General features: G+C 44.7%; 1 protein-coding gene across 1 annotated transcript; it reads left to right on the forward strand.

The window, feature by feature from the left end:
• Positions 1-1,713: 1,713 nt before the first annotated feature.
• LOC135823667 (uncharacterized) lies at positions 1,714-23,885 on the forward strand. Its single transcript, XM_065336515.1, has 2 exons — positions 1,714-4,649; positions 23,798-23,885. Exons 1-2 carry the CDS (start codon positions 1,714-1,716, stop codon positions 23,883-23,885), a joined length of 3,024 nt encoding a protein of 1,007 aa, XP_065192587.1.
• Positions 23,886-25,316: the final 1,431 nt, after the last annotated feature.

Consider the following 25,316-nt stretch of genomic DNA (forward strand, 5'->3'; position numbering starts at 1 on the left):
CTCCTCGTTGGAGCAACCAACTTCATGACATTACCGCCGAAGTCGCAACTTCTAAGTTCGTATTGTTGTCCCTCACGCGGACGTGCAACTAGTTGTTGGAGGTGACAGCGTTGTGAATAGCTATACTGGCTCTCAACGTCTGTTTAGCACAACTCCATGAGCGACTCTGACTCACGCTGCTACCTGGGGCTTCACGAGGTGTTTGTCGCGCTGGAAACAAAGCGTCTCTGTAAGTTTGTATCCCTGGTGATGGTTTGGCCTGGAGAGCAGTATATAAGTGGTGCTTTTCAGGCACAATCTTCCTCAGCCTACTCAAGCTCAACTGATGAGGGGTGAATTCCCCGAAACACTGTGTATTGAGCAGGGAGTGGTGCTTTCTTTCAGGTTTGCCGAGCGGAAGGTGCGACGTGCTCCTGGTGTGCTCCGGATGGCAGTCGTGAGTCAGTCAAGTGTCAAGTTCGGCAAGAAGCGTGTGCTCCTCGTTGGAGCAACCAACTTCATGAAGTAATCCCCATATTTAAAAATAAAGGTAACCCGTGTGATCCCTCCAACTACCGCCCTATAACCCTACTCCCAGCTATTGCGAAAGCACTAGACAAGATTGTCGCCACGAAATTCGGTCACTATCTCGAGGTCAACCACATCATTGTCCCGGAACAACAATAATAATAATATTGACTGATTTTGAGGGAAAGAGACAAACGGGAAAAGTCTGAAGAAAAAATTGACTGTCACCACCAGGACTCGAACCAGGGACCCTCGCTTGTAGCCAGCGATGCTCTAACCGCTGAGCTATGGTGTAGTCGTCATCCAAGCAGAGACCGTTCAACGTTTTCTTCAGACTTCGTAACTCACACTTCCTGTGAATCCACACAGGCGGGTGGGACGCAGCCCTCACTGTAACCCACACACTTCACGTACAAACTAGCACGCGGGGAGCCCCAAGTCATAAAATATTGACTGATTTTGAGGGAAAGAGACAAACGGGAAAAGTCTGAAGAAAAAATTGACTGTCACCACCAGGACTCGAACCAGGGACCCTCGCTTGTAGCCAGCGATGCTCTAACCGCTGAGCTATGGTGTAGTCGTCATCCAAGCAGAGACCGTTCAATGTTTTCTTCAGACTTCGTAACTCACACTTCCTGTGAATCCACACAGGCGGGTGGGACGCAGCCCTCACTGTAACCCACACACTTCACGTACAAACTAGCACGCGGGGAGCCCCAAATAATAATAATAATAATAATAATAATAATAATAATAATAATTTGCCCTCAGGGAGAATGGATTGCATTTTGGGAGCTCTGGCCGAACACGAGCAACAGCTCAAAGTAGGCCCGCTCCTAAGCCTATTTTTCAGGTTTATTGAGTTTACTAAGGATATGATGTGTAATGGACCACTCGGGAGAGGATTGCGCTGTCCCTCCTGCTCGTGCGCGGAGGAGATTGGAATGGACATGGGAGGACAACCGGGATGTGATAAAGGCGTACTTGCTTGCTACCGAGTGTGGACGGCTGCAGCTTGGGTACGTGCGGCGTATGCATGATATATGGACCGCTATGAGGCCTGATAGACCGGTGAGTGAGGGTCTGTTGGCGGATAGAAGGCGATATATCACTAAAAACAATAAAATTTCGAAGGTGGAAGAAGACGTCTTGCGGAAGCAGATGATGGAGGAGCGGAACCAAAGAGCGTCTGAAACTTCTACCACCATGGAAACCAACTCAGCTGATGAAACTAACTATAATGTAACCGTGGAGACTGAGCATGCTGAGCTGTGTACTAGTGGTACTACTAGTAGTACTAGTATGGGTGATCTCTCCGAGGTTACACCAGCGACGCAGGCTACACTGCTACTTGCATCTACATCAACGGGTTTGAATGCTGGGGCAGCCCTGGCTTTGACACCTCCAGAGCAAGGTGACAGCCTGCAGCCTGCTACAGCTGTGCTAGTAACTACTGATACAAGCAGTGACAACCTAGTGCAGGGGCTGGGGATGCCTTCACAAAGCAGCACTGACCTTACTCATCCTCAAGATGGAGAAACTGACGCCATGGATGCACTCAACATTGACACCACTAACGCGCTCAGTGAGGCATACTTGAGATGGAGAAATGTACCCATGTCCGAAAGGCCTAGGTTACCTGTACCTCGCCATGTGCCTCAACGCAAACTCGATCAGGTGACATTACTTGTGAACAAAGCAATCCCTGGAGTGATTAACACCACTAGTAAAAACAAAGATCTTCAAATGGAAGATCTCAATTGCTTAGTATATGTTGCTGCTCGATGTTCCTTGACCAGATGTGGCATTTCCTTGTCTGAGACGAACGGTGAAAACGCTAGCGGCAAGCCGGCGAGCTCGCGACCACCGGAACCGACTTGGTTAGTAAAATCGCGCAACAAAGCGAAGAAATTACGGGCAGATATATCTCGACTAACAATGATGTTGAAAAACCCTGCTGTCAAGCACCAACGGTTCTTTACTCAGTACGGAATATCCAACACTTCCCAGATTGGATACGTCCTGGAACAGAGGAAGCTGGAATTGCTTGCGCTAGCGGAGAGGACAAGACGTGATAAACACATCTGGGAGAGCAGGAGAGCTAACACACTATTCCGCACAAATGAGAAAGAATTCTACCGTAGACTGAGAAAGGAACCGGAGCAGCAGCATCCCGGGGAAATACCGAGTGAGGGTGCCGTATTCGAGTTCTGGTCTGGTATACTAGCCAAGCCTGTGCCGTTTGATGAGTCATCAGGGTGGTATCAAGAACAAAGAGTGGAATATGAGACTACCATTGCAGAGGATGAACCCGTATCTGTGACTCAACAGGCACTCCAGGACACGCTAGCTAAGGTCAGCAGGTGGAAAGCTAGTGGTGTAGACGCAATTCATGGTTACTGGTGGAAAAAATTATCTAATCTACACATTGCCCTGCGAATCGCCTTCCAGAAGACCCTTGTCGGTGATTGGCCAATTCCGGAATGGTTGGTGACTGGCCGCACAATCCTGCTGCCCAAGACGGAGCCACCCACATCTAACCCAGCCCAATATCGCCCTATCACCTGTCTACCCACACAATACAAGATCCTGACAGCCGTAGTTGCTAGTCTCATGTGGAAACACATTGACACCAATTCGATACTCCCAGATGAACAGAGAGGGTGTACCCCGGGAACACTAGGCTGTAAGGAGCAACTTCTTGTCAATAAGATGATAATGGAGCACGCTCGGCATAATAAGCGCAATATCTCTGTTGCGTATATCGACTTCAAGAAAGCCTATGACAGCGTTTCTCATGTATGGATTATTCGGATGCTGGAGATGTACAAATTTAGCCCAGCTCTTGTCAAGTTCTTGGAGGCAAGCATGCAGCTCTGGAATACGCACATGAGTTTATCATATCAAAATGCACGGGTCTCTACAGAATCTGTCAGGATTCGCCGTGGTATCTTCCAAGGAGACACGCTATCACCCCTCTTGTTTTGCTTAGCTATTAACTGCATTTCAAGAGAGGTGCAGAAGACAGGCGGCGGATATCAAATGCAAATTGGACAGGTCTCAAAGGTCGTTTCTCAACTCTTGTACATGGATGACATTAAATTGTATGCCAAACATCGCAACCAGCTGAAGCCCATGATCAACGTCGCCCAGATCACAGCTTCGGCCATTGGCCTGGAGTTTGGTGTTTCGAAGTGCGCCACGCTTCATGTACACCGGGGAGTGCTTGAGTCAAGTGATGCGGAGCCTGTCGAAACACTGTTGGGTATGGCTTTACCCACCCTGCAAGAAGATAACATGTACAAATACCTCGGATTCATTGAATCGGCTGCGCTGCCGCATGGTGAGATAAAGAGCAAGCTTCGTGAGGATTATGGAAAGCGATTAGATGCGATCTTCAAGTCTGGATTAACGGCTGGATATTTAGCAAAGGCAGTAAACACATACGCGGTGCCACTGCTCACCTACAGCTTTGGCATCATCAACTGGCGACCCGTAGAATTGGAGCAGCTGGATATCTTGCTCAGGAAGAAGCTCACCAAGAAGGGATGGCATCACCCTCGGGCTGACAGAGAGAGGGTGCATTTGGTGCGCGCCGAAGGCGGCCGTGGATTCCAGAGTGTGGTAGATCTACATGAACGATCCATCATCCAGATCAATAAATACATCGAGGGCCACCAAGACCACATTGCCATTGCTCTCCTAAAACAGTACCATCATGAAAAAGCAAAATACTCTGTCTCCAGTGATGCTGCGAAATATTTGGCAAAGATTGGTATGGAGGAGTCAGCCACAAAGGAGCAAATACGCCAGGGATACCAGCGGCATCGGGAGGAGACAATCAGAAAGAAGCCTCTGCATGGCCAATTTTGGCTGATGCTGCAGGATGCTGAGCTGGATCGAGGGCTCTCCTTTGCGTGGTTGCGGTCTTCTGCTTTGCGTCCGGCGACAGAGAGTATTGTCATGGCCATACAGGACCAGGCTATCCCAACACGGAATTTACAAGAGATATTTAATCGAGGAACAGGTGTGTCAACGAAAACGAGTTGCCGGATGTGTGGCAGGGACAAGGAAACGGTTTTCCACCTTATTGGAGCGTGTACAGCTTGTGCGGGAAGTCACTATGTCAATCGCCACAACAGGTTAGCAAAATATCTCCACTGGACATTGTGCAGGAAGTATGGTGCATCGGACATTTCGAATGAGTACACACGTCACCAACTCACCAACGTCGTGTACAGTGCTGAAACGGATGTGTCAATCTATTGGGAAGTGCCAATTCCAACAGCAGCGCCCGTTGGAGCAAACAGACCCGACATTATTATCAAGGGCAAAGATGAAGCGTTCCTTGTGGACGTAAGTGTCCCTCTGGATAGAAACATCCGCCGAAAATCTGTGGAAAAGATACAGAAATATCAAGGCCTGAAGCGTGAGGTGGAGCAGATGTGGCAGGTGAGGGCCAAGATCGTGCCAATAATTGTGGGGGCATTAGGTGGATTAACCCCCTCGCCTGCTGACTTTGTGAGGGAACTGGATGCCGGAGCCAGTGTATCGATCTTGCAAAAGGAGGCGCTCCTTGGCACAGTTGACATCATCAGGTCAATAACTCAGATGAAATAATAATTACACTCTAATAAGTTACATTGGTTTGCGAATGCCCATGGTTCGAACTATTAGTTGAAGCACCTATTTGCAGAAAATAATTATGATCGTAATATTAATCACTTGCCAATAACAAAGACAACAATAATACCATCAGCCCCCATTCACCGGTTTTGACGGTGCTTCACTGATGTTGAATGAGAAGAATTATATTGCTGCCTTCAGTGCTATTGTGTCGCTGAAGGGCTCGATTTCAGATTTGACGACGGTTATTTTTCAACGGATTTTGTTTTCTGATTTAGCTCTCTTGCTATTACTGTACCTGCTTGTGTTAAGTCTCGTTCTCGCAGATTAGTTGTATAATAGATTGTACATGCATCATTGTAGATTTGCTGTTCACAGTATTTCTCTCTTTTTTCTTTCTTTTTTCTCAGTCTCCCTTATTATATTTTCTTCACATACAACAGCAGTACTCCCCATGGTCTTAAATGACCCGGGATGCTGCATAATACAAACACAAAACCAATAAAGCCACCCCCATAATAATAATAATAATAATAATAATAATAATAATAATAATAATAATAATAATAATAATAATAATAATAATAATAATAATAATAATAATAATAATAATAATAATAATAATAATAATAATAATAATAATAATAATAATAATAATAATAATAATAATAATAATAATAATAATAATAATAATAATAATAATAATAATAATAATAATAATTTTAGAATTGCGATCAACAGAACGAGCTGAACCGACATTTTCACAAAGGCTTTTATTGTATTCAAAAAAACTGTCTGTTTGGCTCTGGTTGGCCATGTTGTCATATCTTGTGTCACAGTATACTAGTAGTCCTTACAAGTTCGTTAAGTGCTTTCGCAGTTTTTCCTGTTATTACCTTAGTGCTAGGATTATCATTTTCATAGGTGTTGTTTCTTCTCACTCCATTTCTCTTTATTAGTATCTTTCTGGATTGTTTTTCATTAGTACAACGTAGCTTCCTGAGGAGTGTTGTGCGAAAACTAGTTCGAAGTACAATTTTTTGTTCATCATTTCTTCCATATCACATTTTTTTTTCTTACATGTTCTTCACTGCCTTCGTATACACTCGTTTTTTTGAATACAATAAAAGCCTTTGTGAAAATGTCGGTTCAGCTCGTTCTGTTGATCGCAATTCTAAAACTATTGTCGCCTCGACGCCTATTTAAATAATAATAATAATAATAATAATAATAATACTAACTGGTTTGAGGGAAAGAGACAAACGGGAAAAGTCTGAAGAAAAAATTGACTGTCACCACCAGGACTCGAACCAGGGACCCTCGCTTGTAGCCAGCGATGCTCTAACCACTGAGCTATGGTGTAGTCGTCATCCAAGCAGAGACCGTTCAATGCCCTCTTCAGACTTCGTAAATAATAATAATAATAATAATTGTAAAATAGAAAAGGACATATGGATACGAGTTTAGAGTAACTCTCCATCACTGTAACATGATACTATATACAGTCAGAAAGTGCAATAACTAGGCACAAAACTGACAGAGTACTGAGACATTCGACGTCCTGACACCTAACTTTAACACATCTCCGTAGCGCTAACCGACAGCCTTCCAACTTGGAAGGTTCAAGGTTATGGAAAAGACCAAAGAGGGGAAGGCAAGCGCAACGAAAACGAGCAAAAGCTACAGTCCCAACGGAACAAAGAATGTCGATTGTTACTGGACGATGACGAGACCAGTACGATATTTGACAAAGCGGTCTAACTACAATTCGAAGCAGCAAAGCAGCACACCACCCAACTTGGGTGGGTCATAAATATCAAAGATAAGTAAAGAAAGGGAAGCTTTGCGAAAACGAATTGTACAAGCCGAAAGCCAAACTCCTACAGTACTCCTCATGCATGACATTGTGATGGACTAGTTGACTACAAAACAAGTTGTTTCACACGACGTACGTTTCGCCGTATGGTTCGTGACGGCTCATCAGGTGTGCAATTTGAAACTCGGATGTTGAGCCATAAATAAATGTAAAATAGAAAAGGACATATGGATACGAGTTTAGAGTAACTCTCCATCACTGTAACATGATACTATATACAGTCAGAAAGTGCAATAACTAGGCACAAAACTGACAGAGTACTGAGACATTCGACGTCCTGACACCTAACTTTAACACATCTCCGTAGCGCTAACCGACAGCCTTCCAACTTGGAAGGTTCAAGGTTATGGAAAAGACCAAAGAGGGGAAGGCAAGCGCAACGAAAACGAGCAAAAGCTACAGTCCCAACGGAACAAAGAATGTCGATTGTTACTGGACGATGACGAGACCAGTACGATATTTGACAAAGCGGTCTAACTACAATTCGAAGCAGCAAAGCAGCACACCACCCAACTTGGGTGGGTCATAAATATCAAAGATAAGTAAAGAAAGGGAAGCTTTGCGAAAACGAATTGTACAAGCCGAAAGCCAAACTCCTACAGTACGTAGGAGCGCTCGTTTTCGTTGCGCTTGCCTTCCCCTCTTTGGTCTTTTCCATAACCTTGAACCTTCCAAGTTGGAAGGCTGTCGGTTAGCGCTACGGAGATGTGTTAAAGTTAGGTGTCAGGACGTCGAATGTCTCAGTACTCTGTCAGTTTTGTGCCTAGTTATTGCACTTTCTGACTGTATATAGTATCATGTTACAGTGATGGAGAGTTACTCTAAACTCGTATCCATATGTCCTTTTCTATTTTACATTTATTTATGGCTCAACATCCGAGTTTCAAATAATAATAATAATAATAATAATAATAATTACGAAGTCTGAAGAAAATGTTGAACGGCCTCTGCTGGGATGACGACTACACCATAGCTCAGTGGTTAGAGCATCGCTGGCTACAAGCGAGGGTCCCTGGTTCGAGTCCTGGTGGTGACAGTCAATTTTTTCTTCAGACTTTTCCCGTTTGTCTCTTTCCCTCAAACCAATAATAATAATAATAATAATAATAATAATAATAATAATAATAATAATAATAATAATATTGACTGGTTTTGAGGGAAATAATAATAATAATAATAATAATAATTGTGGAAGAGAAAAAGACATATGGATACGAGTTAAGAGTAACTCTCCATCACTGTAACATGATACTATATACAGTCAGAAAGTGCAATAACTAGGCACAAAACTGACAGAGTACTCGTCATCGTCCAGTAACAATCGACATTCTTTGTTCCGTTGGGACTGTAGCTTTTGCTCGTTTTCGTTGCGCTTGCCTTCCCCTCTTTGGTCTTTCCATAACCTTGAACCTTCCAAGTTGGAAGGCTGTCGGTTAGCGCTACGGAGATGTGTTGAAGCTAGGTGTCAGGACGTCGAATGTTTCAGTACTCTGTCAGTTTTGTGCCTAGTTATTGCACTTTCTGACTGTATATAGTATCATGTTACAGTGATGGAGAGTTACTCTTAACTCGTATCCATATGTCTTTTTCTCTTCCACATTTATTTATGGCTCAACATCCGAGTTTCAAATTGCACACCTGATGAGCCGTCACGAACCATACGGCGAAACGTACGTCGTGTGAAACAACTTGTTTTGTAGTCAACTAGTCCATCACAATGTCATGCATGAGGAGTACTGTAGGAGTTTGACTTTCGGCTTGTACAATTCGTTTTCGCAAAGCTTCCCTTTCTTTACTTATCTTTGATATTTATGACCCACCCAAGTTGGGTGGTGTGCTGCTTTGCTGCTTCGAATTGTAGTTAGACCGCTTTGTCAAATATCGTACTGGTCTCGTCATCGTCCAGTAACAATCGACATTCTTTGTTCCGTTGGGACTGTAGCTTTTGCTCGTTTTCGTTGCGCTTGCCTTCCCCTCTTTGGTCTTTCCATAACCTTGAACCTTCCAAGTTGGAAGGCTGTCGGTTAGCGCTACGGAGATGTGTTGAAGCTAGGTGTCAGGACGTCGAATGTTTCAGTACTCTGTCAGTTTTGTGCCTAGTTATTGCACTTTCTGACTGTATATAGTATCATGTTACAGTGATGGAGAGTTACTCTTAACTCGTATCCATATGTCTTTTTCTCTTCCACATTTATTTATGGCTCAACATCCGAGTTTCAAATTGCACACCTGATGAGCCGTCACGAACCATACGGCGAAACGTACGTCGTGTGAAACAACTTGTTTTGTAGTCAACTAGTCCATCACAATGTCATGCATGAGGAGTACTGTAGGAGTTTGACTTTCGGCTTGTACAATTCGTTTTCGCAAAGCTTCCCTTTCTTTACTTATCTTTGATATTTATGACCCACCCAAGTTGGGTGGTGTGCTGCTTTGCTGCTTCGAATTGTAGTTAGACCGCTTTGTCAAATATCGTACTGGTCTCGTCATCGTCCAGTAACAATCGACATTCTTTGTTCCGTTGGGACTGTAGCTTTTGCTCGTTTTCGTTGCGCTTGCCTTCCCCTCTTTGGTCTTTCCATAACCTTGAACCTTCCAAGTTGGAAGGCTGTCGGTTAGCGCTACGGAGATGTGTTGAAGCTAGGTGTCAGGACGTCGAATGTTTCAGTACTCTGTCAGTTTTGTGCCTAGTTATTGCACTTTCTGACTGTATATAGTATCATGTTACAGTGATGGAGAGTTACTCTTAACTCGTATCCATATGTCTTTTTCTCTTCCACATTTATTTATGGCTCAACATCCGAGTTTCAAATTGCACACCTGATGAGCCGTCACGAACCATACGGCGAAACGTACGTCGTGTGAAACAACTTGTTTTGTAGTCAACTAGTCCATCACAATGTCATGCATGAGGAGTACTGTAGGAGTTTGACTTTCGGCTTGTACAATTCGTTTTCGCAAAGCTTCCCTTTCTTTACTTATCTTTGATATTTATGACCCACCCAAGTTGGGTGGTGTGCTGCTTTGCTGCTTCGAATTGTAGTTAGACCGCTTTGTCAAATATCGTACTGGTCTCGTCATCGTCCAGTAACAATCGACATTCTTTGTTCCGTTGGGACTGTAGCTTTTGCTCGTTTTCGTTGCGCTTGCCTTCCCCTCTTTGGTCTTTCCATAACCTTGAACCTTCCAAGTTGGAAGGCTGTCGGTTAGCGCTACGGAGATGTGTTGAAACTAGGTGTCAGGACGTCGAATGTTTCAGTACTCTGTCAGTTTTGTGCCTAGTTATTGCACTTTCTGACTGTATATAGTATCATGTTACAGTGATGGAGAGTTACTCTTAACTCGTATCCATATGTCTTTTTCTCTTCCACATTTATTTATGGCTCAACATCCGAGTTTCAAATAATAATAATAATAATAATAATATTATGATCGTAATATTAATCACTTGCCAATAACAAAGACAACAATAATACCATCAGCCCCCATTCACCGGTTTTGACGGTGCTTTACTGAAGTTGAATGAGAAGAATTATATTGCTGCCTTCAGTGCTATTGTGTCGCTGAAGGGCTCGATTTCAGATTTGATGACGGTTACTTTTCAACGGATTTTGTTTTCTGATTTAGCTCTCTTGCTATTACTGTACCTGCTTGTGTTAAGTCTCATTCTCGCAGATTAGTTGTATAATAGATTGTACATGCATCATTGTAGATTTGCTGTTCACAGTATTTCTCTCTTTTTTCTTTCCTTTTTCTCAGTCTTCCTTATTACATTTTCTTCACATACAACAGCAGTACTCCCCATGGTCTTAAATGACCCGGGATGCTGCATAATACAAACACAAAACCAATAAAGCCACCCCCATAATAATAATAATAATAATAATAATCAAAGGATCAGTCGGGGAAGTGAACTGCCTGAAAAGAGAAAAAACGCCAGACCCACCAGGACTCGAACCTGGGACCCTGCTTGTCATGAGCAATGCTCTAACCACTGAGCTATGGGACCAGGCTGAACCTAGAAGGCGCTGACAAGTTTTCACTCCAAAGGCAGCTCACAACACGTGCCACACATACTGATGGCACTTGGGTCTTTTTCCCTCCCCCAGGGGACCAACCACGGTCAGTTTCTGGAAACTACCAGAGGTGAAAGAAAGTGATTAAATTTGGAAAGGATTGGGAGAACTTCATATTCAAAGGATCAGTCGGGGAAGTGAACTGCCTGAAAAGAGAAAAAACGCCAGACCCACCAGGACTCGAACCTGGGACCCTGCTTGTCATGAGCAATGCTCTAACCACTGAGCTATGGGACCAGGCTGAACCTAGAAGGCGCTGACAAGTTTTCACTCCAAAGGCAGCTCACAACACGTGCCACACATACTGATGGCACTTGGGTCTTTTTCCCTCCCCCAGGGGACCAACCACGGTCAGTTTCTGGAAACTACCAGAGGTGAAAGAAAGTGATTAAATTTGGAAAGGATTGGGAGAACTTCATATTCAAAGGATCAGTCGGGGAAGTGAACTGCCTGAAAAGAGAAAAAACGCCAGACCCACCAGGACTCGAACCTGGGACCCTGCTTGTCATGAGCAATGCTCTAACCACTGAGCTATGGGACCAGGCTGAACCTAGAAGGCGCTGACAAGTTTTCACTCCAAAGGCAGCTCACAACACGTGCCACACATACTGATGGCACTTGGGTCTTTTTCCCTCCCCCAGGGGACCAACCCCTGGGGGAGGGAAAAAGACCCAAGTGCCATCAGTATGTGTGGCACGTGTTGTGAGCTGCCTTTGGAGTGAAAACTTGTCAGCGCCTTCTAGGTTCAGCCTGGTCCCATAGCTCAGTGGTTAGAGCATTGCTCATGACAAGCAGGGTCCCAGGTTCGAGTCCTGGTGGGTCTGGCGTTTTTTCTCTTTTCAGGCAGTTCACTTCCCCGACTGATCCTTTGAATATGAAGTTCTCCCAATCCTTTCCAAATTTAATCACTTTCTTTCACCTCTGGTAGTTTCCAGAAACTGACCGTGGTTGGTCCCCTGGGGGAGGGAAAAAAGACCCAAGTGCCATCAGTATGTGTGGCACGTGTTGTGAGCTGCCTTTGGAGTGAAAACTTGTCAGCGCCTTCTAGGTTCAGCCTGGTCCCATAGCTCAGTGGTTAGAGCATTGCTCATGACAAGCAGGGTCCCAGGTTCGAGTCCTGGTGGGTCTGGCGTTTTTTCTCTTTTCAGGCAGTTCACTTCCCCGACTGATCCTTTGAATATGAAGTTCTCCCAATCCTTTCCAAATAATAATAATAATAATAATAATAATAATAATAATAATAATAATAATAATAATAATAATAATAATAATAATAATAATTTGAAACTCGGATGTTGAGCCATAAATAAATGTGGAAGAGAAAAGGACATATGGATACGAGTTAAGAGTAACTCTCCATCACTGTAACATGATACTATATACAGTCAGAAAGTGCAATAACTAGGCACAAAACTGACAGACGTCGAATGTTTCAGTACTCTGTCAGTTTTGTGCCTAGTTATTGCACTTTCTGACTGTATATAGTATCATGTTACAGTGATGGAGAGTTACTCTTAACTCGTATCCATATGTCCTTTTCTCTTCCACAATAATAATAATAATAATAATTTGGAAAGGTTTGGGAGAACTTCAATTTCAAATAATCAGTCAGGGAAGTGAACTGCCTGAAAAGAGAAAAAAACGCCAGACCCACCAGGACTCGAACCTGGGACCCTGCTTGTCATGAGCAATGCTCTAACCACTGAGCTATGGGACCAGGCTGAACCTAGAAGGCGCTGACAAGTTTTTCACTCCAAAGGCAGCTCACAACACGTGCCACACATACTGATGGCACTTGGGTCTTTTTCCCTCCCCCAGGGGACCAACCACGGTCAGTTTCTGGAAACTACCAGAGGTGAAAGAAAGTGATTAAATTTGGAAAGGTTTGGGAGAACTTCAATTTCAAATAATCAGTCAGGGAAGTGAACTGCCTGAAAAGAGAAAAAAACGCCAGACCCACCAGGACTCGAACCTGGGACCCTGCTTGTCATGAGCAATGCTCTAACCACTGAGCTATGGGACCAGGCTGAACCTAGAAGGCGCTGACAAGTTTTTCACTCCAAAGGCAGCTCACAACACGTGCCACACATACTGATGGCACTTGGGTCTTTTTCCCTCCCCCAGGGGACGAACCACGGTCAGTTTCTGGAAACTATCAGAGGTGAAAGAAAGTGATTAAATTTGGAAAGGTTTGGGAGAACTTCAATTTCAAATAATCAGTCAGGGAAGTGAACTGCCTGAAAAGAGAAAAAAACGCCAGACCCACCAGGACTCGAACCTGGGACCCTGCTTGTCATGAGCAATGCTCTAACCACTGAGCTATGGGACCAGGCTGAACCTAGAAGGCGCTGACAAGTTTTTCACTCCAAAGGCAGCTCACAACACGTGCCACACATACTGATGGCACTTGGGTCTTTTTCCCTCCCCCAGGGGACCAACCACGGTCAGTTTCTGGAAACTACCAGAGGTGAAAGAAAGTGATTAAATTTGGAAAGGTTTGGGAGAACTTCAATTTCAAATAATCAGTCAGGGAAGTGAACTGCCTGAAAAGAGAAAAAAACGCCAGACCCACCAGGACTCGAACCTGGGACCCTGCTTGTCATGAGCAATGCTCTAACCACTGAGCTATGGGACCAGGCTGAACCTAGAAGGCGCTGACAAGTTTTTCACTCCAAAGGCAGCTCACAACACGTGCCACACATACTGATGGCACTTGGGTCTTTTTCCCTCCCCCAGGGGACCAACCACGGTCAGTTTCTGGAAACTACCAGAGGTGAAAGAAAGTGATTAAATTTGGAAAGGTTTGGGAGAACTTCAATTTCAAATAATCAGTCAGGGAAGTGAACTGCCTGGGTCTGGCGTTTTTTTCTCTTTTCAGGCAGTTCACTTCCCTGACTGATTATTTGAAATTGAAGTTCTCCCAAACCTTTCCAAATTTAATCACTTTCTTTCACCTCTGGTAGTTTCCAGAAACTGACCGTGGTTGGTCCCCTGGGGGAGGGAAAAAGACCCAAGTGCCATCAGTATGTGTGGCACGTGTTGTGAGCTGCCTTTGGAGTGAAAAACTTGTCAGCGCCTTCTAGGTTCAGCCTGGTCCCATAGCTCAGTGGTTAGAGCATTGCTCATGACAAGCAGGGTCCCAGGTTCGAGTCCTGGTGGGTCTGGCGTTTTTTTCTCTTTTCAGGCAGTTCACTTCCCTGACTGATTATTTGAAATTGAAGTTCTCCCAAACCTTTCCAAATTTAATCACTTTCTTTCACCTCTGGTAGTTTCCAGAAACTGACCGTGGTTGGTCCCCTGGGGGAGGGAAAAAGACCCAAGTGCCATCAGTATGTGTGGCACGTGTTGTGAGCTGCCTTTGGAGTGAAAAACTTGTCAGCGCCTTCTAGGTTCAGCCTGGTCCCATAGCTCAGTGGTTAGAGCATTGCTCATGACAAGCAGGGTCCCAGGTTCGAGTCCTGGTGGGTCTGGCGTTTTTTTCTCTTTTCAGGCAGTTCACTTCCCTGACTGATTATTTGAAATTGAAGTTCTCCCAAACCTTTCCAAATTTAATCACTTTCTTTCACCTCTGGTAGTTTCCAGAAACTGACCGTGGTTGGTCCCCTGGGGGAGGGAAAAAGACCCAAGTGCCATCAGTATGTGTGGCACGTGTTGTGAGCTGCCTTTGGAGTGAAAAACTTGTCAGCGCCTTCTAGGTTCAGCCTGGTCCCATAGCTCAGTGGTTAGAGCATTGCTCATGACAAGCAGGGTCCCAGGTTCGAGTCCTGGTGGGTCTGGCGTTTTTTTCTCTTTTCAGGCAGTTCACTTCCCTGACTGATTATTTGAAATAATAATAATAATAATAATAATAATAATAATAATAATAATAATTTTATGACTTGGGGCTCCCCGCGTGCTAGTTTGTACGTGAAGTGTGTGGGTTACAGTGAGGGCTGCGTCCCACCCGCCTGTGTGGATTCACAGGAAGTGTGAGTTACGAAGTCTGAAGAAAACGTTGAACGGTCTCTGCTTGGATGACGACTACACCATAGCTCAGTGGTTAGAGCATCGCTGGCTACAAGCGAGGGTCCCTGGTTCGAGTCCTGGTGGTGACAGTCAATTTTTTCTTCAGACTTTTCCCGTTTGTCTCTTTCCCTCAAAACCAGTCAATAATAATAATAATAATATTAACTGGTTTGAGGGAAAGAGACAAACGGGAAAAGTCTGAAGAAAAAATTGACTGTCACCACCAGGACTCGAACCAGGGACCCTCGCTTGTAGCCAGCGATGCTCTAACCACTGAGCTATGATAATAATAATAATACAAGTAATAATAATAATAATAATAATAATAATAATTGTAAAAGAGAAAAGGACATATGGATACGAGTTTAGAGTAACTCTCCATCACTGTAACATGATACTATATACAGTCAGAAAGTGCAATAACTAGGCACAAAACTGACAGAGTACTGAGACATTCGACGTCCTGACACCTAACTTTAACACATCTCCGTAGCGCTAACCGACATACGTCCTTTTCTCTTTTACATTTATTTATGGCTCAACATCCGAGTTTCAAATAATAATAATAATAATAATAATAATAATATTAACTGGTTTTGAGGGAAAGAGACAAACGGGAAAAGTCCGAAGAAAAAATTGACTGTCACCACCAGGACTCGAACCAGGGACCCTCGCTTGTAGCCAGCGATGCTCTAACCACTGAGCTATGGTGTAGTCGTCATCCAAGCAGAGACCGTTCAACGTTTTCTTCAGACTTCGTAACTCACACTTCCTGTGAATCCACACAGGCGGGTGGGACGCAGCCCTCACTGTACCCACACACTTCACGTACAAACTAGCACGCGGGGAGCCCCAAGTCATAAAATATTAACTGGTTTTGAGGGAAAGAATAATAATAATAATAATAATAATAATAATAATAATTTTTTTTTTTTTTTTTTTTGAAGTGCAAGCCTCTTTTATAATAATAATAATAATAATAATAATAATAATAATAATAATAATAATAATAATAATAATAATAATAATAATAATAATAATAATCTCTTTCCCTCAAACCAGTTAAAATAATAATAATAATAATAATTTTCCCGTTTGTCTCTTTCCCTCAAACCAGTCAATATTTTATGACTTGGGGCTCCCCGCGTGCTAGTTTGTACGTGAAGTGTGTGGGTTACAGTGAGGGCTGCGTCCCACCCGCCTGTGTGGATTCACAGGAAGTGTGAGTTACGAAGTCTGAAGAAAAAAAAATGTTGAACGGCCTCTGCTGGGATGACGACTACACCATAGCTCAGTGGTTAGAGCATCGCTGGCTACAAGCGAAGGTCCCTGGTTCGAGTCCTGGTGGTGACAGTCAATTTTTTCTTCAGACTTTTCCCGTTTGTCTCTTTCCCTCAAACCAGTCAATATTTTATGACTTGGGGCTCCCCGCGTGCTAGTTTGTACGTGAAGTGTGTGGGTTACAGTGAGGGCTGCGTCCCACCCGCCTGTGTGGATTCACAGGAAGTGTGAGTTACGAAGTCTGAAGAAAATGTTGAACGGCCTCTGCTGGGATGACGACTACACCATAGCTCAGTGGTTAGAGCATCGCTGGCTACAAGCGAAGGTCCCTGGTTCGAGTCCTGGTGGTGACAGTCAATTTTTTCTTCAGACTTTTCCCGTTTGTCTCTTTCCCTCAAACCAGTCAATATTTTATGACTTGGGGCTCCCCGCGTGCTAGTTTGTACGTGAAGTGTGTGGGTTACAGTGAGGGCTGCGTCCCACCCGCCTGTGTGGATTCACAGGAAGTGTGAGTTACGAAGTCTGAAGAAAATGTTGAACGGCCTCTGCTGGGATGACGACTACACCATAGCTCAGTGGTTAGAGCATCGCTGGCTACAAGCGAAGGTCCCTGGTTCGAGTCCTGGTGGTGACAGTCAATTTTTTCTTCAGACTTTTCCCGTTTGTCTCTTTCCCTCAAACCAGTCAATATTTTATGACTTGGGGCTCACCGCGTGCTAGTTTGTACGTGAAGTGTGTGGGTTACAGTGAGGGCTGCGTCCCACCCGCCTGTGTGGATTCACAGGAAGTGTGAGTTACGAAGTCTGAAGAAAATGTTGAACGGCCTCTGCTGGGATGACGACTACACCATAGCTCAGTGGTTAGAGCATCGCTGGCTACAAGCGAAGGTCCCTGGTTCGAGTCCTGGTGGTGACAGTCAATTTTTTCTTCAGACTTTTCCCGTTTGTCTCTTTCCCTCAAACCAGTCAATATTTTATGACTTGGGGCTCCCCGCGTGCTAGTTTGTACGTGAAGTGTGTGGGTTACAGTGAGGGCTGCGTCCCACCCGCCTGTGTGGATTCACAGGAAGTGTGAGTTACGAAGTCTGAAGAAAATGTTGAACGGCCTCTGCTGGGATGACGACTACACCATAGCTCAGTGGTTAGAGCATCGCTGGCTACAAGCGAAGGTCCCTGGTTCGAGTCCTGGTGGTGACAGTCAATTTTTTCTTCAGACTTTTCCCGTTTGTCTCTTTCCCTCAAACCAGTCAATATTTTATGACTTGGGGCTCCCCGCGTGCTAGTTTGTACGTGAAGTGTGTGGGTTACAGTGAGGGCTGCGTCCCACCCGCCTGTGTGGATTCACAGGAAGTGTGAGTTACGAAGTCTGAAGAAAATGTTGAACGGCCTCTGCTGGGATGACGACTACACCATAGCTCAGTGGTTAGAGCATCGCTGGCTACAAGCGAAGGTCCCTGGTTCGAGTCCTGGTGGTGACAGTCAATTTTTTCTTCAGACTTTTCCCGTTTGTCTCTTTCCCTCAAACCAGTCAATAATAATAATAATAATAATAATAATAATTTTACAAGAAGTCGGAGGCGGATAATACTTTAATAACGAAGGTACGTGTTAGGTCGTAAGTATCCACGCAAACACACATCCAGTCAAAATAAGGCACTTGTCAAAGTATCCGAACGTTTTCGGTCCCTTCTCATCAAGGATTATACAGGGAATGGCTCAAGTTGAAAAGACTAAAACTTATATAGCGTAAAGATATGAGATAACAACACTCGTGACAAAGTGAAAAAAGTATCAAGTTCAGCACGACACAAAACTCGAAGGACATAATAATAGCGACAAGAACATAGTGAGCAAATTAAGTTACATTGTTAACACCTCGACGAGGAGTAACACCAAACAATTGTAGCGACAACACATTTTCTTTTTGTACGCAAAGTTCAGGATCTAACTTACGGATATACAAAGCTTCTAACACAGCCAGATGCAACGCACATCTACCACGTGACAATATTGAGAACACATTATCACTGTACAACTCACGACAATTGGTACGGGCTGACAGATGTTGCTTGATGGACGAAGTGCGATTCTTAGCTCCGTTGGGTGTAGTCTCCTCCAATGTCCCGTCATCTCGCCTCTTCGCGGCATCACCACTATCCGTCTCTTTGCTTTTCCGCGGCCTTCCACGTTTTCTGACACTAGCCGTTGTGTGCGCGATGCCCAGTGTCCTTTCAGCTACGTCTCCTCCATTGCGGATTTCTATTGATCTTCTTACTCCAACTTGTCCGGTGTTCGATATTGAGGTTCGTTTTCGCGGTCTACCACGTTTTCGAATATTGACTGTTGTTGTCACTTCCGTTGTCGTTGTACGTGCGTCCTCACCAGTCCGTATTTTTACTTGGCTTCGCGTAACCCTTCCCGACGCAGACAGATCCTTTGTCAATTTCGGTGGTTTACGTGTCGGTCTTTCACCATCTTTCACGCTGTTCTCAGCTGGACCCTGCGCTATACACGCGGAGGAGGACGGGCATGCAGTGATATCTTCACAGGAAGAGGAAGATCCACCGATGGACTGGACAGCACATTTTGGAGGACGACCACGGCGAGGACGACACTCACGCGCATCAAGCGGAACAAAACTTAACGGCACATGTTGACGAATGCGCGCGCCCAGGTGCTGAAGGGTTCTACCTACATACCGATCTTCACATTGTCGGCATTGAAAGAAATAGATAAGGTTACTTTTACTAAGGGTAGGTAGAACATCCTTCTTCACACTGAACGCACGCACTGTCCCAAATATGACGTACAGCTTGACGCACGGATAAGATGGACATACGATACCACGAACATCCTTCTCCACGCGCGCAGAACCGGCGCCAACCCAGGGTAAACGGAGCACCACTGGGCAAAGGTCAGGTCCAAATTGGATCGGCTTGTCTGTCGCCGGTTTTTCGTTGATAAGCTTGGCCAGAAATTCCTTTGGATAGCCGTTGTTCGTAAATATTGATGTCAGTCTGTCTAATTCGTCCTGCAATAGATGAGGGGAACATATTCTATGCGCACGATAAACTAGCGCTTTCACAAGATGTTTCTTCGATTTCGTTGGAGTATAGCTCCCCCACGGAATGTAGAGGCCGGTGAAAGTTGGCTTCCTATAGATAGTGGTGTCCAAACTCTTAGTGTTAATGTTGCGTGAAATTTGTACATCCAAGAAGGATAATCTGCCGTTTTGTTCCGCTTCCGACGTGAATCTCAACGCCGGATGGAGGCTATTCAGAGTTAGTAGAAAAGTCCCACAGACATCCTCATCCTCATCGTGACAGTACACATCGTCTACAAAACGACAGTACATAGAGGGCCACAATGATGGACTAATGGACGCTTCACAGAACCCTACAAATATATTAGCCAATACAGGACCAAGTGGCGAGCCCATGGCAACGCCATCTATTTGTTTATACATAACGTTGCCAAATGAAAACTCAACGCCAGATGTAACCATTAACATGAGTTTCACAAACTCCGTTTCGTTCAAGGACGGCGGAGTAATGGACTTATTGTGGTACAGTGTTGTTGCGCAGATGTCAATGGTCTCCCGTAGTGGCACGTTAGTAAATAAGCTGACCACGTCATACGAACACATGAATCCGCTCGATTCAAAGTTTGCGTCCCTTAGCTTTTCCACACGTAAACCACCGAAATTGACAAAGGATCTGTCTGCGTCGGGAAGGGTTACGCGAAGCCAAGTAAAAATACGGACTGGTGAGGACGCACGTACAACGACAACGGAAGTGACAACAACAGTCAATATTCGAAAACGTGGTAGACCGCGAAAACGAACCTCAATATCGAACACCGGACAAGTTGGAGTAAGAAGATCAATAGAAATCCGCAATGGAGGAGACGTAGCTGAAAGGACACTGGGCATCGCGCACACAACGGCTAGTGTCAGAAAACGTGGAAGGCCGCGGAAAAGCAAAGAGACGGATAGTGGTGATGCCGCGAAGAGGCGAGATGACGGGACATTGGAGGAGACTACACCCAACGGAGCTAAGAATCGCACTTCGTCCATCAAGCAACATCTGTCAGCCCGTACCAATTGTCGTGAGTTGTACAGTGATAATGTGTTCTCAATATTGTCACGTGGTAGATGTGCGTTGCATCTGGCTGTGTTAGAAGCTTTGTATATCCGTAAGTTAGATCCTGAACTTTGCGTACAAAAAGAAAATGTGTTGTCGCTACAATTGTTTGGTGTTACTCCTCGTCGAGGTGTTAACAATGTAACTTAATTTGCTCACTATGTTCTTGTCGCTATTATTATGTCCTTCGAGTTTTGTGTCGTGCTGAACTTGATACTTTTTTCACTTTGTCACGAGTGTTGTTATCTCATATCTTTACGCTATATAAGTTTTAGTCTTTTCAACTTGAGCCATTCCCTGTATAATCCTTGATGAGAAGGGACCGAAAACGTTCGGATACTTTGACAAGTGCCTTATTTTGACTGGATGTGTGTTTGCGTGGATACTTACGACCTAACACGTACCTTCGTTATTAAAATAATAATAATAATAATAATAATAATAATAATAATAATAATAATAATAATAATAATAATAATAATAATAATAATAATAATAATAATAATAATAATAATAATAATAATAATAATAATAATAATAATAATAATAATAATAATAATAATAATAATAATAATAATAATATTGACTGGTTTGAGGGAAAGAGACAAACGGGAAAAGTCTGAAGAAAAAAATGACTGTCACCACCAGGACTCGAACCAGGGACCCTCGCTTGTAGCCAGCGATGCTCTAACCACTGAGCTATGGTGTAGTCGTCATCCCAGCAGAGGCCGTTCAACATTTTCTTCAGACTTCGTAACTCACACTTCCTGTGAATCCACACAGGCGGGTGGGACGCAGCCCTCACTGTAACCCACACACTTCACGTACAAACTAGCACGCGGGGAGCCCCAAGTCATAAAATATTGACTGGTTTGAGGGAAAGAGACAAACGGGAAAAGTCTGAAATAATAATAATAATAATAATAATAATAATAATAATAATAATAATAATAATTGTTTATTTTTTACATAATTGTTTATTTTATTTTATTCGTGTTCGATATTGAATTTTAATTTTAATTTATTTATTTTTTACAAATATTGTTTTTATTCCATTTCACATTTTTCATTCGTGTTGGGTTTAACTACTCACTATAATAATAATAATAATAATTAGTTAGTATTTTATGACTTGGGGCTCCCCGCGTGCTAGTTTGTACGTGAAGTGTGTGGGTACAGTGAGGGCTGCGTCCCACCCGCCTGTGTGGATTCACAGGAAGTGTGAGTTACGAAGTCTGAAGAAAACATTGAACGGTCTCTGCTTGGATGACGACTACACCATAGCTCAGTGGTTAGAGCATCGCTGGCTACAAGCGAGGGTCCCTGGTTCGAGTCCTGGTGGTGACAGTCAATTGTTTCTTCAGACTTTTCCCGTTTGTCTCTTTCCCTCAAACCAGTTAATAATAATAATAATAATAATAATAATAATAATAATAAGCTCAAGACGCAACTCACTGCAGAATACAAAAAGAGATTGTATTTGCTTCTTAACAGTGGATTGAATGCGCGAAACATGATCAAGGCCATCAATACGTATGCTCTGCCGGTTATGACATATAGTTATGGAATCGTAAATTGGACCGAGGCTGAAATCAAGACCACAGATCGAGTGACAAGATCAGCCTTGACTGCGTCTGGATTTCACCACCCCAAAGCCTCAGTCAACAGGCTCTACATGAAGAGGGGAGATGGAGGCCGGGGCTTGGTCTCTTGTGAGGATATGCACGGCCGGAGCATGTGTGGCCTGGCCCGCTACATGAGTACCAGCCCAATAGACAGAATAAGCCTGCTTTATCAGTATCATCAACAAAAACCTACAACAAAAAGCCACTCAATAACTGCAAAGGCCGCTAAGTTCCTGTCGAGTTTGGATCTGCCAGCAGCTGGACCAGCTTTACCCAATAAGCATACCATTAAACAAGCGTGCGCTGAGCGAAAATCCAAAACACTTTCCACTATGCCGCTGCATGGGAGGTATTGGAGCCGATTGGAGGAGAATCGCCTAGATAAGGAGCTTACCTTCATGTGGTTGAAATCAAGGACACTGAAACCTTCAACTGAAGGCATGATTATGGCAGCACAAGACCAATCCCTCAAAACGAAAAATTACCAATACGCCATAATGAAGTCAATTCCTCGAACTGATGCCAATTGCAGGCTTTGCAAGGGCAGCTTAGAAACAATTGACCACATTGTCAGTGCCTGCCCAGTTCTGGCTCGGACCAGTTACATTGAACGACATAACCGGATAGTAAAGTATGTGCACTTCGAAATGTGTAAAGCACGAGATCTACCTACTGGTGCTTCACGATTCGACCACCAGCTCAAGGCATTGGTCAAGAGTAATCAGTATCGCCTCTATTGGGAGTATTCGGTCCCAACTGACCTGAAACTATCAGCAAACAGGCCCGATCTGCTCCTTGTTGATGACAAGGAGCGCATCGCCTACATTATAGACATCAGCGTTCCTGGTGAGAACAACATCAATAAGAAAATGGCTGAAAAGCGCTCGAAATATTATGATTTGAAGCGGGAGATTTCGAGGATTTGGTCCCTCAACCAGGTTGACGTGGTCCCTGTGGTTTTCGGTGCCCTGGGAGGCTTGGTGGGGGAGACTCCTCAATGCCTTCGGACTGTGCAGGGAGGAGACCTGGCTATTGTGCAACAGGAGGCTATACAAGGTTCGATTAAAATACTGAGAACTATCCTTAACATGTAGATGCACCTCTGCTGCGTTTGCATGTTCAATAGCTAAGAGACTTGACTAACGACTGATAAAGACTGATATTTCCTTTGTTACTACTCCCTTCATTGGTTGATGTATTTTGCCTGTCGCTGCAAATTCTTTATTATTGTTTTGATGTTGGAGTTCGGATTGAGTTTCTTTCCTTTCTTCCTCTTCCTTCAACTAGTTCTTGTCCCTTTGGTTTTTAGGTTTTATTTATTTATTTATTTTTGTTTTTGTTTTTTCACTTTCTTTTTGCTGTCCCACCCATGGAAATATTTCCCGGTGGGTCTGGCTTATCGCCTTCGAAAGAAGTGAATAAAGGAGAAATAATAAAGGGTTTGCTCCCCACACTGGAGCTAGCGCTATTCCGCCGACTTTACTTGACACTTGACTGACTCACGACTGCCATGCAGAGCACACGAGAAGTCCATCGAACCTTCGACTCGGCAAACCTGCAAGAAAGCACCACTCCCTGCTCAATACACAGTGTTTCGGGGAATAATAATAATAATAATAATAATACATAAGTACTCGTGCTGCGCCCCCACAACCGATAGAGGATGCCCAGGAGTGGTGCAGCGCAAGAAGAGCGTGGGCTGTAACCAGGTTCCGTCTGAAACCAAACTGATTCGCTGCAAGCAGTGAGTTGCCCTCGAGGTAGTTCGTAATTTGCATGTTGATAATGGTCTCCATTAACTTGGATATCACACCAAGGAGAGACACGGGGCGGTAGTTCTTGAGCTGTGAGCGAGATGAGCGTTTATACTTTGAAGTACACAAGAACAACATGGCGAGCGTCCAGGCCTGAGGTTGGTATCCATGCCGGAAGCACAATGAGAAAAGCTTGGTCTGGACCGGTGCGAGCACCGAAGCGCATTTTTCAGGACAGGGGGGGGGGGGGGGGATGCTGTCCGGCCCATTGGCTTTCGACTATGTAGTCGAGATGGCGCAGGAGGCGGTGAACATTCTGGATGAGGAAGTGGACGTGGGTGAGTGGTGGAAGTGGGTGAGCAAGCGCTGGGGTTCCAAGGGAGACCCTAGCCCGTATGTCCAGGCGTGCCTCTGGCTGACGATTAGCCCAGGCGGCAGAGATGACCTCAACGTGCAGTGGGAGCAAACGTGGCTCAATCTCCAAATCGGGCAGTACCTCCTGCAGTCCGCCGGCCAGGGGGTCCCGAAGCTCGTTATGGCGAGCCGACGGATAGCCGCCGGTCGGGCACTTGAGGGCGTGGTGGGTAGTCATGGACTTCCCACAGACCCAATGATCACATACACTATCCATTGGCAGACCATACTATGGCCTATGCATAGCACGTCTCTGAAATCCGACTTCTTCAGCACAGTGGGGTTTTTCCAGGACGGTTGGGTTGTGCTGTTAACCACGTTGACATGCCCTTCTCGTCTGCTACTGCGAGCAGCTGCCACTGGACCGGTGAAAGCTCCGCGGCAAGCTCTGTCTGCTGCTGCAGGCACCCACCGACTTTCTCCTAGCGCTTTTGTCGGGCGATGCCTCGTGCCTCGCTAACGGCTTCTAGAACAGGATTGGCCATACCCTCCACGATACTCAAGACGCTTTGCGAGTTTTTGGTCCGGACTGGTGGCTGGGGCGTCTTGGACGCTCTCGCTACGGTGGGCGTCGATCAAGTTCACGATTGGCGCCGTTATAGCAAGTGATGCCTGATGCTCTGCCTCTGCAGACTTTGCTGCCGTAGGGATTGGCAAGCCCCCGAATCGTGTCTGGAGGGACAGAAGCTGTCTCTGCAAACTTACTAGTAGTAGTACATTGATGCTCTGTTTCCAGTGCGACAAACACCTCGCGAACTCCAGACAGCAGCGTGACAAGTACATGATTTCGAAGTGAGATTATAAGAGCATGGTTGACGCAGCACAGAACCAATGAAGCGATGACGAAGCGCTGGGCGTAGGGATCATATCCACAAACAGCAACATGACTCTGTACTAACGGTTAAAACTCCGAGTGAGCATGAGGTGGGCATTATCTGCGTGGTCTACATGATTGATTGTACATCGCGCCTAGACAGCTAGTACAGAAGCAATGTGTGAAGCTGAGCGCAC

The sequence above is a fragment of the Sycon ciliatum genome, chromosome 8, assembly GCF_964019385.1.
Source record: "Sycon ciliatum chromosome 8, ocSycCili1.1, whole genome shotgun sequence".
Classification (NCBI taxonomy): domain Eukaryota; kingdom Metazoa; phylum Porifera; class Calcarea; order Leucosolenida; family Sycettidae; genus Sycon; species Sycon ciliatum.